Source organism: Neophocaena asiaeorientalis, unplaced genomic scaffold, assembly GCF_003031525.2.
Source record: "Neophocaena asiaeorientalis asiaeorientalis breed wild unplaced genomic scaffold, Neophocaena_asiaeorientalis_V1.1 scaffold45, whole genome shotgun sequence".
NCBI lineage: Eukaryota > Metazoa > Chordata > Mammalia > Artiodactyla > Phocoenidae > Neophocaena > Neophocaena asiaeorientalis.
The window spans coordinates 8,502,431-8,520,081 of record NW_020174642.1 but is presented as its reverse complement, the minus strand read 5'-3'; the positions used below and the strand labels follow the sequence as shown (position 1 = coordinate 8,520,081).

The 17,651-nt window shown below is 41.8% G+C and overlaps 1 protein-coding gene across 1 annotated transcript in view; it reads left to right on the top strand.

Annotated features, from left to right (window-relative positions):
* The window catches only part of DSCAM (DS cell adhesion molecule), a 737,093-nt gene that overhangs the window by 475,629 nt on the left and 243,813 nt on the right, over positions 1–17,651 (top strand). Inside the window, exon 11 of the mRNA XM_024758431.1 lies at positions 2,080–2,199. Within this exon, the coding sequence (XP_024614199.1) occupies positions 2,080–2,199 (120 nt within the window). The remainder of the gene's footprint in view (positions 1–2,079; positions 2,200–17,651) is intronic.

Sequence of the window (17,651 nt, the reverse complement as noted above, 5' to 3'; positions counted from 1 at the left end):
TTTTTTGTGGTACACGGGCCTCTCATTGCTGTGACCTCTCCTGTTGCATAGCACAGGCTCTGGACACGCAGGCTCAGTGGCCATGGCTCACGGGCCCAGCCATTCCACGGCATGTGGGATCCTCCTGGACCGGGGCATGAACCCATGGCCCCTGCATCGGCAGGCAGACTCTCAACCACTGCGCCACCAGGGAAGACCTGGGAACTCATTTTATAGCATTGGTATGGGGATAACATGAATTAAGATTATAAAAGTTGTCAGAAGTGCCTGGAAGATATGAAGTGTTGTAGGAGTGTTGGTTAATTTAGTAAATGCAGGTGTGTCCAGCTTTAACATCATTAATAAACACAGTTTCCAACGTGCACATTATTTAATTAAATAATTTGCACAGCCAATGGGTCTTTTCATAGTGAGAAATTTTATTCCATTTAGGTGGTATTCTGAGACAAATGTAGTCTATAGAATGTAAATATATTTTTAAAAAGTGATAAGGGGGCTTCCCTGGTGGCGCAGTGGTTGAGAGTCCGCCTGTCGATACAGGGGACACGGGTTCATGCCCCGGTCCAGGAAGATCCCACATACCGTGGAGCAGATGGGCCCGTGAGCCATGGCCACTGAGCCTGCACGTCCAAAGCCTGTGCTCTGCAACGGAGAGGCCACAACAGTGAGAGCCCTGCGTACCGCAAAAAAAAAAAAAAAAAAAAAGAGTTCCCAGTTTACAGATAAGAAAATCGAAGCTAAGAAACATTTGACCGCTTACACAAGATGACCAACCTAGAAGTAGCAAAGTTGGAGATCAGATCCAGGTGTTTAGCCTTTGGTTCTGTGCTCTTAGTCATCACTCTCTGTTGTTTCTTCCAGAAACACAGCAGTGAGTTCCATTTCTAGCTGCTTCTTGTCTTGATTTTATTCCCCCCTCCTTGGCTGTTTGATGGGCAAAGTGATGTTCACTATGGCTCATGCCATTTCAACATGCTCCTAAGATCCTAACTAGTGTAGACTCTAAACTTCTCCCCAGTCCATTTCATGTGGTGGCTGGAATTCCTATATATCTTTAACACATAGGACCACATTTTTGCCTCAAAATGAAGAATTCTGGAAATTGCAATGCAGAAAAGATTAGCCTTATCAGGAGTTGTGGAAAGGAGGGGAAGAACGCCCACATTTGCTAAGTATCTGATATATGGTGGACATAATCTACGTCCTCTCACCTAGTCTCATGACAATCTCATTGAAAATCCATCCTGTAATTAGTCACTGATCTGCTGGAAAAGATTTCTGGATCCTATCACCTTTAGATGCTACCTTTCTTAGAAGAATCTGTATCTTCTCTTTAAGAGAAGACTTGAATACTCTTAAAATCACAAGAACAACTCAAAACATTTATGTTCTCTTGGCAGGTATTTTTTAAGCAGAGTGCATGTGTATATTTTGGGTAGGGCTGGTGTTTTTTTCAGCATCTCACAAAACTCACCAAATAAGCAGTTACTTAATCTGTTTGTTTGTTTTTTTTTTCAAATCAGTACTCTATAAAGCCTTCACGGCACCTCCCTTCAACTGGTTTCCATAGTCCCTTTTTGGCTCAGAAGGGTACTGATGTCAGAAATAATGGTCTATGTGTCTTTATCAGATTTTTAGGAAATGTTCAATACCATGTTGTGTTCTTTACTGCCTTTAGGAAGAGACTATTAATTCTCCCTTCATCTCCTGTTAGAGGAAGAATAGATATTGGATGCTTTAAAAACATTTCATACCCAAGAATGGATCCCTGAAGATCTTCCATAACAGATCAAAAACAGAATGTCACATTCCCTTGGTTTAGTCAAGCTGCCACACTCCAGAGTCCAGTGCAAAGCAACTTCCATCTGCATCAGATCATTGATATAATAAGAAAAATCACCTGCACTGAAATTGCTTCCTTAATTGGCCCCTAATTACAAATCCTCTGCTTTATTTTCACATATATGTAAAGCATTCTTTGTGCTTTCATGCTTGTTAAAATTCTTGGATTTCTTAAAATCACAGCTTTAATAATCCACAGTCTTGTCTGAATTACTGGTGGCATTTCTTTCTTTTCAGTTCCTCCCAAGTTTGTGGTCCAGCCACGGGACCAAGACGGGATTTATGGCAAGCCTGTCATCCTCAATTGCTCAGCTGAGGGTTATCCTGTACCCACCATCGTGTGGAAATTCTCTAAAGGTATGAAGTTACTTGATTTGCTTGTTATCTACCAAATGTATGTTATATTCTAAAGGATGAGATGAGCATTTCTTGCAGAGATGTTTCTTACAAATATATACATTCCCACCTCCATCAAGTGTATCCATCCTTCACATACACCCCTAGTAACCCACCTAAGTGTTTTCATTTGGGCCATGAAATGTTCTTGTATAACATGCCCTTGGAAAGACTGGGTAGAGGAGGCAGTTTATGTAAGTTATTTCAGCACCTGGGAAAGCTCTACCTTGACTACCTGGGAAAGCTCTACCTTGACTACCTATGTTGGATGACCATGATCTTCTTGGGGACCCCTGCAAGCCCATACACATGGAAAAACAAGTATAAATTGTCAGAATTACTCATTGTTGGAAAATTATTTCTCCAGTATTTAGATAAGTAAGGGTAAGTGGCTTTAGAAGGTTAAAATAAAACTTCTGGTTGTTTTATTTACCTAGATACCATAGATATAAAAAACTACCTATCATCTCCTTGGTAGTCTCTTTTTAAAAGCAAAATTTCACCCTTAATCTTGCTTTCTCTTCAAAGGCAAAGCAATGTTTCCCAGTATTAAGGTAACACTGTAAACATTACATAAATTAAAATAAGCAGTGTTGGAAACTAATGAGGGAACCATTCTAGACATGGTAAAAATAATTTATTTCTATCTTACCACCTTCTCCAGGAAAGTTTCCTTAGCTATGCTTACGAACGTGTTGGAAATTCTCTTTCCTTTCTCATTCACATAACTTCCTTCAGCAATTTATTAAACAGGTGAGGGCAAACTATATACTGATAGGATGAACAAACAACAAATAAATAAATCATGTTTTTTTTCCTAACAATCTTAAGACTTAAGGTATATACTGTGTTGCATTTTCTTATTGTGAAAGTAACAGCAATCAGAAAAAAACAAACGGCATACTTGCCACAGTTCCCTTTTGGTGTATTTCCTTTAGGGCGGAGGAGCAGAGGGAGGAAAGAGAGGGATAGATACCATTTGGTTGGGGGGAGAATCAATTAAATTTGTTTTAAATCCCTGAGATTACTCCCCTGTAGCATGCCACATACATTGTCCATGTGAAAAGCACTTTATCCCAAAATAAAAGCCCGTTATTCAGAGTATCTGCCCGCGTGACTTTTTATTTGGGGCCATACTTGTAGCCCTATGTTGCATTACATGGAAACAAATAGCATACATTTGATTTAATGTGCTTTATATCGATGTGCATGGAGTTTATATAAATGTTACAAACATTTCCCATGATGCTTATCTTCTTCAAAATTATTTCTAATGCTTGACATTGTGTGGATGTTCTTTCTTTCTCTTGGGTTGTTTTCCATTTCTCACTATTACAAACACTGCAGAAGTGAACATCCTCGTGTGTTAGTTCAATGTGCATATGTGTGGTTGCTTTCTTTTTCTTTTCTTTTTTTTTTTTTTTGAGGAACCTCCATACTGTTCTCCATAGTGGCTGCACCAATTTACATTCCCACCAACAGTGTAGGAGGGTTCCCTTTTCTCCACACCTTCTCCAGCATTTATGGTCTGTTGATTTTTTGATGATGGCCATTCTGACTGGTGTGAGGTGATACATCATTGTAGTTTTGATTTGCATTTCTCTAACAGTTAGTGATGTTGAGTGTCTTTTCATGTGTCTGTTGGCCATCTGTATGTCTTCGTTAGAGAAATGTCTGTATAATCCCTAGAAGTGAAATACTGTGATCGCACTGAAGGCTCTTGGTCTGCACTGGACCAGGACACATTGGAAAATATTTGGGCAATTTACACACTGACCAGTAGTATGAAGCTGTGTATGTATTGCACCCTTGCCAACTAGATAGTATCCTTTTTTCCTTAGTCTTTACTATGTGATGGGTGAATTGTTTTAATTTACAAATTCCTGTCTTAATTTACAAATTTAGATTACTAATGATATTGAAAATGTTTTAGCCTTTGTTTACAGACCATTTCATTTTCCCATTTGGAGAATTTCTCATTCATGTTACTCTCACACTCATCTCCATGTCTCATTTATTTGAAAGAGTGTTTTTCATAGATTAAATAACCCTTTGTCTGTTATGGGTGTTACAGACATCTTATTCCTTCCCATCACTGATGTGCAAATTAAATTATAGAAGCCTTTTTACCTTTGAACTTGATATGCAATTTAAAATCATTAAGGAAAAATTTTAAAATTGCAGCAAATTTTTAAAAGTTAAAATCCCCCTTTAAAAACATCACTCAAAGATAACCAAAGATAAATACTGCAAACTTTTTTTTAAGATATTTTTTTGATGTGGACCATTTTTAAAGTCTTTATTGAATTTGTTAGAATGCTGCTTCTGTTTTATGTTTTTGGTTTTGGTTTTTTTGGGGGCCACGAGGCATGTGGGATCTTAGTTCCCTGATCAGGGATTGAACCTACACCCCCTGCATTGGAAGGTGAAGTCTTAACCACTGGACTGCCAGGGAAGTCCCGATACTGTAAACTTTCATCTAGCTTTTCAGACCTGTCTCCCTGGCAAATATATATATCTGTAGATATACATATAATTTTGTGTTTTTTAAAAAATTGCGAGCATGTGAGTCTTCCTGATCTACAACCTCCTTTCTTCAGTTAATAATAGGCTATGAATGTCTTTCCATGGCAACAAATATGGGTGTTCACTGTGACTTTTTAATGTCTCTGTTGAGTTTCTATTCATACATCAATAAATACATCTAATTTCTCTTGTCTTTGTTAGGACTGAATTCAATGACTTAATGCCACAAGGGTTTACTCCTTCTCATAAGAGGAGTCTGGGAGTAGATAGGGCAGGATTAGTTTTTCTCCCTTGAGTCATCAGGGACCCACACTGTTTACATCTATCTCTCTGTCACTCTTCGAAAGCATCTCCCACCATCAGTCAATGGCTACTAAGGTCCAGTGGCCACTTGCACATTTCCATGGACGAGGAAGACCACAGAGAGAAGGCTCTCACAGCCACCTGAGTCAGTTCCCTCTAAGGACCTCTCCAGACTGTGTGATAAATCAATTCTGCTCATGTCTCACCGGCCAGGTCAGCCCTCGCCACAGGGGTTCTACAAGTTGTGTTATAGCTAAGCATACGGCCGTCGTGACTACAACCCAGGCTATTTCACTAAGGGGGAGGATGGATGCTTGGCAACCAGGTGTGTCCAACACTACTGTTGGATATTTTGTTTTTTCCCAGTTTTTCACTATCGTAAAAATGTCACAGTGACTTCTATCTCATTGATCTCTGTACACGTGTCCATTTTCTCTCTGGTGATAAACTCCTATAAGTAGAATTATGGTTCAAAGAGTAAGCAATTTCTATAGATTTCAATACGTATCAGCCACTTGTCATCACTTTTTTCATCTACACTCCTTCCCACAGTTTATAGTAGTGCCTGTTTCTTATGATGAGAAATGCCAGGTATTATGCTTGTTTTTTTTAATATTTTTCAATAGAATAGGGGAAGTGGTATATTATTATTTTAATCATGCAAGTAGCAAAGATGTTTCTTAAGAAAAATTTAGCCTTGCTTATGGAATATGTTTCCCATAATCAAATAGTCACTAAGAGCATAAGTGCAGTTCTATGTCACACACACACACACACACACACACACACACACACACACGCACACCCCAGACTCATTCTTCAAGACATACAATTTAATCCTGAAGCTTCAGAATTCCAGAGTAAATTGCAGTGGTTTAAGGGCAGCTATTGCAGAAATGAAACAATCTTTCCTGAAAAATAATGTCATTACAGTTTTGACCTTGGGTCTGGATACACAAAGTCTAAGACATTCAATTCTGTCTCCTGATTTTTTTTTTTTTACGTGAACAAACAAGGCTTCTTGTCAAAAAGAGATTTAAAAAAAAAAATCAGGGTTTAATACCATGGTGGGCCTTACCTGCGCTCACAGAAGTCGATAGCTAAGCAAATGTATGTTATTTATAGTGGAGGAAGTGGGTTTCAGTTGCTGTCCTGGGGACCTGGATCATCCCCTTGTTAGCTGCTAAAGGGGAAAGAGGGGCTGACTGCACATCTTTTGCTCTCTGGCCATCCAGAAATAGGGCCACTTCTGACCTCCAGGGATGCTTTGGTCAGAGGAATGTCCAAGGACAAGAGTCAGGGCATGCCTGGTGTAGAGAGTGGGAGAGCAGTGGGGAGTAGTTTATATTTAAAATAGGGTTATCAGAGAAGGCCCCAGAAGAAGGTAATGTTTGAGCAGAAACTTAAAAGAAATGGGAGATGAGCCATGTGCATATCTTGGGGGAGCACTGAAGGTCAAGGGGTCAAAGCCGGGGCAGAAGTGGGTTTATACCTGGAATGTTCCAGAAGCACCAAGGTGGACAATGGAGCTGGGTCCTGCTCACTCACTGCAGTGGAGTGAAAGGAGGTTCTGGAGGTCCCAGCAGGTCAGATTCCTCATCGATGACCTTAAAGATGTGGCTTTGCCTGGCGGGGGTGGGCGGGGGGAATGCAGGCAGTGGATCGGAGTTGTGACAGCGGCGCTCTCCTTTCTTCTGCTGCCCTGCGGACACCAGAACTTAGCAGGCTATTGGAGTAATTAAGAGATGCCATGTGCTCTGCCTAGAGTTTTCAAAGGACCCTGTCGGCCCTAGGTGGAAGGCAGGAATTGCAGCTGGAGACCGGTTAGCAGGCCTTTGCTGTGATGTGGCCTGGACAAGCTGTCAAGAAGGGACGAGTAGTTGATTTCTGAACTCATCTGGCTGATGGACTGGATGTCGAAGAGAAAGGTAGCAGTCCAACAGGATGCCCAGGTCTTTGAGGACAGTGGAAGTGCCACTTACTGAGACAGAGCAATGTCAGGAGAGCAAATCGGCCCAGGATCAAGATCAGAAGTTTGGGCCTCATTCTCTGTAGACACAACCAAATTCTCAGTATACGCAATGATACATTTTCTAAGTATCCTAATTTTTTATCAATAAATGCCTTCTCCGTGGTCAGGGCTTATCCCTTCCACGTTCTGCTCAGCCAGTGTATGCCCCACTTTGGTATCACCTCAATTCTATGTTAGATTGATGCCCTGCTCAATGCTAGTCCTTTAGCTACAGTTTTCCAGCAAGGAATATTCCAGGTTTGTTCTTCACAATGGCTTGCCTCTTGCCTTTTTTGCACATAAAGTGAGTTTAGCTTGTAGGAGTTGGTAACTGAGTGTTTTTCATAGATTAAATAACCCTTTGTCTGTTATGGGTGTTACAGACATCTTATTCCTTCCCATCACTGATGTGCAAATTAAATTATAGAAGCCTTTTTACCTTTGAACTTGATATGCAATTTAAAATCATTAAGGAAAAATTTTAAAATTGCAGCAAATTTTTAAAAGTTAAAATCCCCCTTTAAAAACATCACTCAAAGATAACCAAAGATAAATACTGCAAACTTTTTTTTAAGATATTTTTTTGATGTGGACCATTTTTAAAGTCTTTATTGAATTTGTTAGAATGCTGCTTCTGTTTTATGTTTTTGGTTTTGGTTTTTTTGGGGGCCACGAGGCATGTGGGATCTTAGTTCCCTGATCAGGGATTGAACCTACACCCCCTGCATTGGAAGGTGAAGTCTTAACCACTGGACTGCCAGGGAAGTCCCGATACTGTAAACTTTCATCTAGCTTTTCAGACCTGTCTCCCTGGCAAATATATATATCTGTAGATATACATATAATTTTGTGTTTTTTAAAAAATTGCGAGCATGTGAGTCTTCCTGATCTACAACCTCCTTTCTTCAGTTAATAATAGGCTATGAATGTCTTTCCATGGCAACAAATATGGGTGTTCACTGTGACTTTTTAATGTCTCTGTTGAGTTTCTATTCATACATCAATAAATACATCTAATTTCTCTTGTCTTTGTTAGGACTGAATTCAATGACTTAATGCCACAAGGGTTTACTCCTTCTCATAAGAGGAGTCTGGGAGTAGATAGGGCAGGATTAGTTTTTCTCCCTTGAGTCATCAGGGACCCACACTGTTTACATCTATCTCTCTGTCACTCTTCGAAAGCATCTCCCACCATCAGTCAATGGCTACTAAGGTCCAGTGGCCACTTGCACATTTCCATGGACGAGGAAGACCACAGAGAGAAGGCTCTCACAGCCACCTGAGTCAGTTCCCTCTAAGGACCTCTCCAGACTGTGTGATAAATCAATTCTGCTCATGTCTCACCGGCCAGGTCAGCCCTCGCCACAGGGGTTCTACAAGTTGTGTTATAGCTAAGCATACGGCCGTCGTGACTACAACCCAGGCTATTTCACTAAGGGGGAGGATGGATGCTTGGCAACCAGGTGTGTCCAACACTACTGTTGGATATTTTGTTTTTTCCCAGTTTTTCACTATCGTAAAAATGTCACAGTGACTTCTATCTCATTGATCTCTGTACACGTGTCCATTTTCTCTCTGGTGATAAACTCCTATAAGTAGAATTATGGTTCAAAGAGTAAGCAATTTCTATAGATTTCAATACGTATCAGCCACTTGTCATCACTTTTTTCATCTACACTCCTTCCCACAGTTTATAGTAGTGCCTGTTTCTTATGATGAGAAATGCCAGGTATTATGCTTGTTTTTTTTAATATTTTTCAATAGAATAGGGGAAGTGGTATATTATTATTTTAATCATGCAAGTAGCAAAGATGTTTCTTAAGAAAAATTTAGCCTTGCTTATGGAATATGTTTCCCATAATCAAATAGTCACTAAGAGCATAAGTGCAGTTCTATGTCACACACACACACACACACACACACACACACACACACACGCACACCCCAGACTCATTCTCCAAGAGATACAATTTAATCCTGAAGCTTCAGAATTCCAGAGTAAATTGCAGTGGTTTAAGGGCAGCTATTGCAGAAATGAAACAATCTTTCCTGAAAAATAATGTCATTACAGTTTTGACCTTGGGTCTGGATACACAAAGTCTAAGACATTCAATTCTGTCTCCTGATTTTTTTTTTTTTACGTGAACAAACAAGGCTTCTTGTCAAAAAGAGATTTAAAAAAAAAAATCAGGGTTTAATACCATGGTGGGCCTTACCTGCGCTCACAGAAGTCGATAGCTAAGCAAATGTATGTTATTTATAGTGGAGGAAGTGGGTTTCAGTTGCTGTCCTGGGGACCTGGATCATCCCCTTGTTAGCTGCTAAAGGGGAAAGAGGGGCTGACTGCACATCTTTTGCTCTCTGGCCATCCAGAAATAGGGCCACTTCTGACCTCCAGGGATGCTTTGGTCAGAGGAATGTCCAAGGACAAGAGTCAGGGCATGCCTGGTGTAGAGAGTGGGAGAGCAGTGGGGAGTAGTTTATATTTAAAATAGGGTTATCAGAGAAGGCCCCAGAAGAAGGTAATGTTTGAGCAGAAACTTAAAAGAAATGGGAGATGAGCCATGTGCATATCTTGGGGGAGCACTGAAGGTCAAGGGGTCAAAGCCGGGGCAGAAGTGGGTTTATACCTGGAATGTTCCAGAAGCACCAAGGTGGACAATGGAGCTGGGTCCTGCTCACTCACTGCAGTGGAGTGAAAGGAGGTTCTGGAGGTCCCAGCAGGTCAGATTCCTCATCGATGACCTTAAAGATGTGGCTTTGCCTGGCGGGGGTGGGCGGGGGGAATGCAGGCAGTGGATCGGAGTTGTGACAGCGGCGCTCTCCTTTCTTCTGCTGCCCTGCGGACACCAGAACTTAGCAGGCTATTGGAGTAATTAAGAGATGCCATGTGCTCTGCCTAGAGTTTTCAAAGGACCCTGTCGGCCCTAGGTGGAAGGCAGGAATTGCAGCTGGAGACCGGTTAGCAGGCCTTTGCTGTGATGTGGCCTGGACAAGCTGTCAAGAAGGGACGAGTAGTTGATTTCTGAACTCATCTGGCTGATGGACTGGATGTCGAAGAGAAAGGTAGCAGTCCAACAGGATGCCCAGGTCTTTGAGGACAGTGGAAGTGCCACTTACTGAGACAGAGCAATGTCAGGAGAGCAAATCGGCCCAGGATCAAGATCAGAAGTTTGGGCCTCATTCTCTGTAGACACAACCAAATTCTCAGTATACGCAATGATACATTTTCTAAGTATCCTAATTTTTTATCAATAAATGCCTTCTCCGTGGTCAGGGCTTATCCCTTCCACGTTCTGCTCAGCCAGTGTATGCCCCACTTTGGTATCACCTCAATTCTATGTTAGATTGATGCCCTGCTCAATGCTAGTCCTTTAGCTACAGTTTTCCAGCAAGGAATATTCCAGGTTTGTTCTTCACAATGGCTTGCCTCTTGCCTTTTTTGCACATAAAGTGAGTTTAGCTTGTAGGAGTTGGTAACTTGCATTATTTCCTGGGAGGGAACAGAAGCTGCCTGATTTCTCCTTAGAAACAACTCTTTTTTTTTTTTTTTTTTTTTTGCCTGCATGCACCGAAGAGCTGACTTTGAAGTCCAGTAAATGTATAGTCTATGCCTTGATGTTATGCATGTGGGGTCACTTTTCCCCCAGATGTGTCATGTGCCTATTTAATATGTAGATTCAAATCATCTTTTATGTAAGAAAATTCTTCTCGAATCATGTCTGTAAATATTTGTTCTCTTCCGTGCTTTGCATTTGTGGGTGTGTATATTCAAAGTTTATCTCAAGTCACAGAAAATATACAAACTAAGACAACAGAATGAACTGACTTTGTTCCGAGAGAAGGGGATGGGTGACACCTGGCACCAATTTGGGTCTTTTCAAGGGTTAGGGTGCAGAAGTCATCTTTTTGCAACATGTCAACAAAGTTATGGAATTAATTTCCAGATTTGTTCCCAGGTATTTTTGAAAACATTTTAAGGTGCTCAATAGATTTCTGTCTTTGTTCCTTTAAGATCCGGGTATTCTGCCTCTGCCCAGGAGGTAGCATGGTGACCTGGGTCTCTGATTACGGTGCCATCAGATTCCTTTCACCTGTCTTCCAGAGGGTGTCATTTTCTCTCTGATTTTTTAACTGATTTACTCCCATTTTACTTTATTGGATATTTTCTCATGTTTATTCTCTACATCTTTTTCCCCACAAAGTCTGTTCTCCTTTGTGCTCTCTCCAATTTTGCCTTCATTTTTGTGATTTAATATTTTCCCTTCTTTCTCCAGTTCTGCCAGCTCACATTTCATTCTCTCTTGAGCTCTTGCTTCATAGACAAGTAGCTATTTTATTCACAGCTTTCATCTCAATCATGGCGTTCTTCTGAGGAGATTTCATTATAGATTTCTGTCTCTATTTTATTTTCCTTGTAGTATCTTTGCTAGATCCTGGCTTCCTTTTGAGTGCTCACATTTGAAGAAAATGCATATCCCCAGGAACAGATTGCTTTGTGCAAGTATCTGGTTCCTCCCTGAACCCTCCTTCACTGATCTAAGACACACAGCAGGTCCACAGAAGCTGCTGCCTCACCCGGCCTGTGCACACCATGGTCGCTGATGTCTGTTGCCCCTCAGATGTGCTCCCCGCTTTCACGATGCATATGCTGCTGATGCTTGCCCAGAGTCCCAGCCGTGGTCCATCTCGCCTTGTCTTTCTGCATGTACCTTTTTTTTTTTTTTAACATCTTTATTGGAGTATAATTGCTTTACAATGGTGTGTTAGTTTCTGCTTTATAACAAAGTTGCTTCCATGACCTAGCTATTGTAAATAGTGCTGCAATGAACATTGGGGTGTATGTGTCTTTTTTTTTTAACATCTTTATTGGAGTATAATTGCTTTACAATAGTGCATGTGTCTTTTTGAATTACGGTTTTCTCTGGGTATATGCCCAGGAGTGGTATTGCTGGGTCATATGGTAATTCTATATTTAGTTTTTTAAGGAACCTCCGTAATGTTCTAATGCTGGTTTTATGCTACCATCTTTAAACCCTTTGAACTTAAATCCTATTGTTTATGTATTAAGGTTTATTAAATTTGAACTTTACTTCAGAAAAGTAAAAGAGAAGTAGTAGAAATCATCAGTTAAGAGAGTGGGCTGAGTTCAAACCTCAGACACACACCATCTGTCTGTGTTACTCCAGGAAAATTACTTAGCCTGCATGAACCACAGATCCCTCATATGGGAAGCAAATGAAATAAGGGGAGTAATGTGATGATTTAATAAGATGGTTCATAGAAAGTATTTATTAAGGTGCCTGGCATAGCAATTAGTCAATACACGTTCGCTGTTATCATCATCATCACTGTCGTCATCATCTCAGCTCACACAGTTACCCAATTGTACTAAAGCCATTTATTTCCTAGCCCAACCTTTTCCCACTAACTTTAATTCCTTTATAGTCTATGAAGAAATGTGTCTGTTGAAATCCACTTTTTATCCCTCTCTCTCTTGCACTGTCTGTCTGGCATCAGGACCTTGCATACTAGAAGTTTATCTCTTCCTAATATGTTTTAATATCTCATACAACACTCTTCCCCTCATTGTTTTTTCTTTTTCAAAAATGTCCTAGATTTCTCACATGGATTTTTATTTGCATATTTCTTCTAGATGAAAGTTAGGCTAATTTTATCAAGTTCCAAAAAAATATTCTGAAAAATTTGGAACACTGTAATAAATGTAAAGGTTAGCATGGAGAACATCAATATCATTAAACTATTGAGCCTTCCCTGCCAATATCATGGACAGTCTTTCCATTTATTCAAATCTTTTTATATGCCCATTATAAATTCTATTGCTTTCTTACTATGGTCTGTGGTAGTGAGTATTTATAAGCTTCTGCTGATAGTTCTTTCTGATCCTCTTTGGTTTTCTGGGTGGAAAGGTGTTACATCTATAGCCAGTTTTTGTTGACTCTCTGCAGCTGTCCATGGCTCTTTCTTTTCCAAGCAAGGGAGAAGTGCTCCTTAATCTGGGGAGAGTTCCTATCTTCTTCCACTCTCTAGTACATAGAGAGGCTGCAGTGGGATAGGACCCCCTATTTCCTGCCTATTTCTCTCACCCCCTCCCTGTGCCCTTCCTTCTCTTACCTGTAGCACATTCACATGAGACCAAAGTTTCCTCAACTCTAGTTTTTCCTGGAGACATCCAAGAATCCATCACTATTTGGTGCACAATAGTTTTGCTTTTGCTCAGGCATCTCCCTCTGTCCCCAGAAAGCTGTTGGAGGTTGTCCTTTTGTTCCCACAAGGTATACTCTACCAGGGGTCCTGGCTGTCCCTTACCTCCTGGGTCCCAGAAGTGTCCTCTTTTGTTTGGTATCAACCCACCTGCTAAAACCCTCCCATCTTGCCATAGACTCCTTTTATTTTCTTTTTTGTAAAGCAACTTAAAAAAATCTTATGATTTCTGTGGATTAGGAGTCTGGGCACATCTTAGCTGGGTGCTCTGTTTCGGAATCTCTCATTGGGCTGCAGTTGTTGGCCAGGGCCAAGTCTCATCTGAACTGGAGGAGGATCCACTTGTAGGTTCAGATGGTTGTTAGCAGAAGCTGTAGACTCTTTATAGGGGCCAACAGGGACTTCAATCCTTTGTTCAGAAATCCATAGAAAAAAATCTGACACTCACAACAGTTCTCTGGATATTTCCATGCAATGTACTCAATTCTAGACTGAGAAACAAATGTGTGCTCAGTACACCTGGTCGGAGTGCTCAGGTGACCCTTCTGGAGCCTCCTCCTACCTCAGGGCCTTGCCCTGGAATGCTTCAGCTTGGTCCTGCCCACACCCTCTCTCCCACAGTCAAGGTGACATCCCAGCACCTTCCACAGTCCCCAAGGCCTATGTCTCCAAATGTCATGAAGAATGTGTAGCATGGACAAGCCCAAGTTCTCAAGTATGTTAATTGTAGGACATTTTTTCTACCAAAACCAATTCCAGACCTCCCTGCTGAGTTGGCTGCAGCCACCTCTTCCTCAGCAGTCAAGAGATGGCCCCCACTGCAGGTCCCCTGCTTTCCATTCAAAAGATAAGTCCGGATGGGGACAAACAATCAAGAGACCAAAAAACAAAATAATAATAAGTCCCTTAAATGAGATTGTTCCTCTTTTCCCCTGTAGGAAAACAGGAGGTTTCCTATTGAAGTAACTCCGTGGGGAGGGCCAGTCAGGATTGTCCTTGGGTCTCTGGACCCACAAAGTTCTTTCCTAAGCTCTGGTCCCTTAATCCTATTTCCTGTATCCTTGCAGGTTTCACTCTTGTCCTGACCTCGGGCCTGAGCCTCCTTCTTGTTTTAGCATTCAAGGCATTTAGCTTCATTTCTTTACCCTCGTGGCCACTTACACTCTGACCTTGAATGCCAGATCACAGACTTTGCTCAGACCAAGTGTTGCTTTCACACCCCTGTCCTAGAAACTGGATCTCTGTCTTGGTCATCTGCTTGGCCCTTGGTCATCTAATCCTGTCTCACCGCCCTGCCTGCCTGTCTGATTACCACCCAGAGCTCTAACCACGCCTGCTCCCAGACTCACCACTGTCCCGCTTTCTGCATGGGTTAGGATGCCCCCAAGCCCCCATCCCCATGCATCCAACCTCTTCTGTCCACTGGTTTAGTGGACCTGCAGTTATCCTCTCGGGTCTTTCCAGCAACACCTGCTCCAAACTCCTGCGCCAGGCTCGTCGAGGCTATCAAGTCCCACTTATCATCCAGTGTTTCTTGTCCCCATGCAAATAGGTGACAAGCTATGAATCTAGAATGAATGCAGAGAAAGAGCTCAAAGAATCTAAAAAGGAGAAAGTGACACCTCCCTGTGACATAAGTGGTGAAAATAAACCCAACTTCAAAGTCAGATGTGGTTCCCTCAGGTACAACAAAAGCAGCTCTGCTTGTCTGTTCCCAGGTAGGAGCAATGGGTCTCATTGAGCAATAATGAGTTCTTGGAAAAGGATGGTGAGCAGAACGGACAGAATGAATGTTCATCATATTGGTGTATTTCCTTTTGATGGTAGAATAAAACTCACGAGGAATGGAAGGCTTCGGCCTTTCCCTGTGCTAAAATAAGCAGAGTCTCTGTGGCTCTGGGAGCTGCATCAGGACCATCGTAGATGCCACACCCCCACCCAAGGAAACTGCAGTTACCCCGAGCCTTGGTAGAGTCACCAGGACAATAGCCCTGGGGCTCCATCTGGCCCTCCCTTCTTTATCTCCACTCCTCTGTCCTTTTTCTCATTGTCTTTCCCCAGGAACTTTCTAACCATCCTTTTGTGGATAGGGAGAGCCACACTGAGGACAAATGTTTGGGCATCTCTTGCTCCAAGGAAGTGGTGACTGAAAACCTTGTATGGTCGACACAGCTGCAGGGGCGGCTCGCAGCCCATGGTCCCAATGCAAAGCCATGATGGCATCAGCAAAGTCCAGCCATTCAAACTGCCTCTGGTATCGCATGTCCCATCAACAAGTGCCGAATCGTGGCAGTTCATGGTTCCATTTTCTGATAAGGGACCAGTGTTCCATCTTGATGATAAAAAAGGATGCTTGCAGATTAGGTACAGAGTAAAAGTCATGAAATGAGCATGATAAACTAGTGGACCACCAAATTCTAACAACCCCTCGGCAGGCACCAGTCTAGGCCACCTAAGTTCAGTTGTTTTCATTGGGTAGAATTCTTCAGGTTAGACATAAAGAGATTAAAAGAAAAAAGTGAATTGCACAGAGAACATAATTATATGCAAATTTACAAAAGAAGTAACCTTGATGCTGTCCCAGTTATGGTGCAGTGTTTTATCAAGTAGGAATTTCATACAGGGAATTAGATGCATGCATATTTTAGAAGGATGGGAAGAATTCAACTGCCTTTTAGGAACTTGACAAATGTGGGAGCCAGGAGAGGCCACTTCCATCTGTGGTTCCAGCTGCTCGAGAACGAAATTTGTTCTCCCGGCCTTGGATGTTTGGCATCTGCCCATGCATCAACTTACTGCTTCTAAAGGAGAACGATGATTTCTCCTTCCTTGCACTTTCCAAATCGCATTCAAGAGCCTCTCACTGGTGAAATTTAAACTAGAACTGTGACAAATCAGCTGGGGAAATGTTCTTCTCAGGCTTCCCATCCCTGAAATTTAGGGAAGACTTTAGAAGTGCAGCAGTAGCGCTAAGATCAACAGACAATACCTGATGCAAACATATAGACAAAACATGATGTGCACATCATGTACCGTGTGGAAGCTTCTTTCTTTGGGCTTGGGAAGAGCCCTCCAGCCTGGAACTGGACCCATGTCTCAGGACTGTGCCTCTGTCCTCTTTGGAATTCTTCTCTGGAACAGGACCCAGAACCCAGCCCTCTGTCACTGATCAAGGGTTCCCTTCCCAGCGGCCACACCTGAAATAGGTGCACCTGCTGTTTCTCTGGGTACTTGCTCTCTCCTCATCCTATCCCCACCCATCTTTATAGCTACTCACTCCCTTCAGCCCACCAACTGTTCTCAGAGGGCCCTCTCCCTGAGCAAGGAAAACAAACTCATTCCTCAGGAAAACACTGCCCTGTCCATAAGGATGAAAGGGACTGTGTTTTGACTCCTTTGTGGGGAGAAGGAATAGCTTATTATTTGGGTGCAGCCCATGGAGTAGAAAGTGATCTACTTCTTCCTGTTCTCTTCCCCTCCAAAACAATGTTCTTCCACCTGCCAGGCGACTCTCTGCATGTGCTCATTGGCCAACTTCTTCTGGTCTCAGCATGTGGACATTGACACCCATTTGCATTCATGCAGTCTTGTTCCTTTTCTTGTGAACAATCTATATAGTATGTAAATGAATTCCTTCCCATTTCATATATGATGACATTAAGGATGCAGACAGAATAAGCTACTTGCTCAAGGGCAGAGCTCCTAAGTTTAAGAGATAACATAGGAGCCCAATTCTGCTGACTCTTAGTCAAGTGCTCTCACTTCAGATCAGCAAAGACTTCAGAGGGAAGAAAAAATGAAACAATGGCCATATTTGTTGCTGTCTTCAAAGTGGGCTCACTTGGTGATACTCAGCTATTCTTTTTCCATTATTCCTACTCCCTCAGTTCTTGAGAGTCCTGCTAGGTGTATCTTTTCAATAAATAATAAAGGTCACACAATATGAACATACTCAGTCGTTCTGTGGGTACCTTACATAATGTGTGAACATTTGCTTTTCATGTAACGGAACATTAAAATTTTCCCCACTTGACCCCAGCTATCCACAGAAAACTGACATCATTTTAATTAATGGCTTCTGGTTGCTATAAGTGTATCTTCTAGTTAATTATGCAAAGTACTTACCTTATGCTAACAAGATTGCAGAATTTTGAAATATTGTGCGTACTGTGTTAAATTTTGTTCTTTACCATAACGATGAATCTGAAGTAGATGACCTATAATTCTACCAAACCATGGCCAAGTCCACTTCCCTCAAATTAAATAGTACTCTTCGCTGGGATTGTTGTCCTTATGGTGGATGAATTACTCTGTTTAGCAAGCATGGTCACATTTATAAATGGTATGT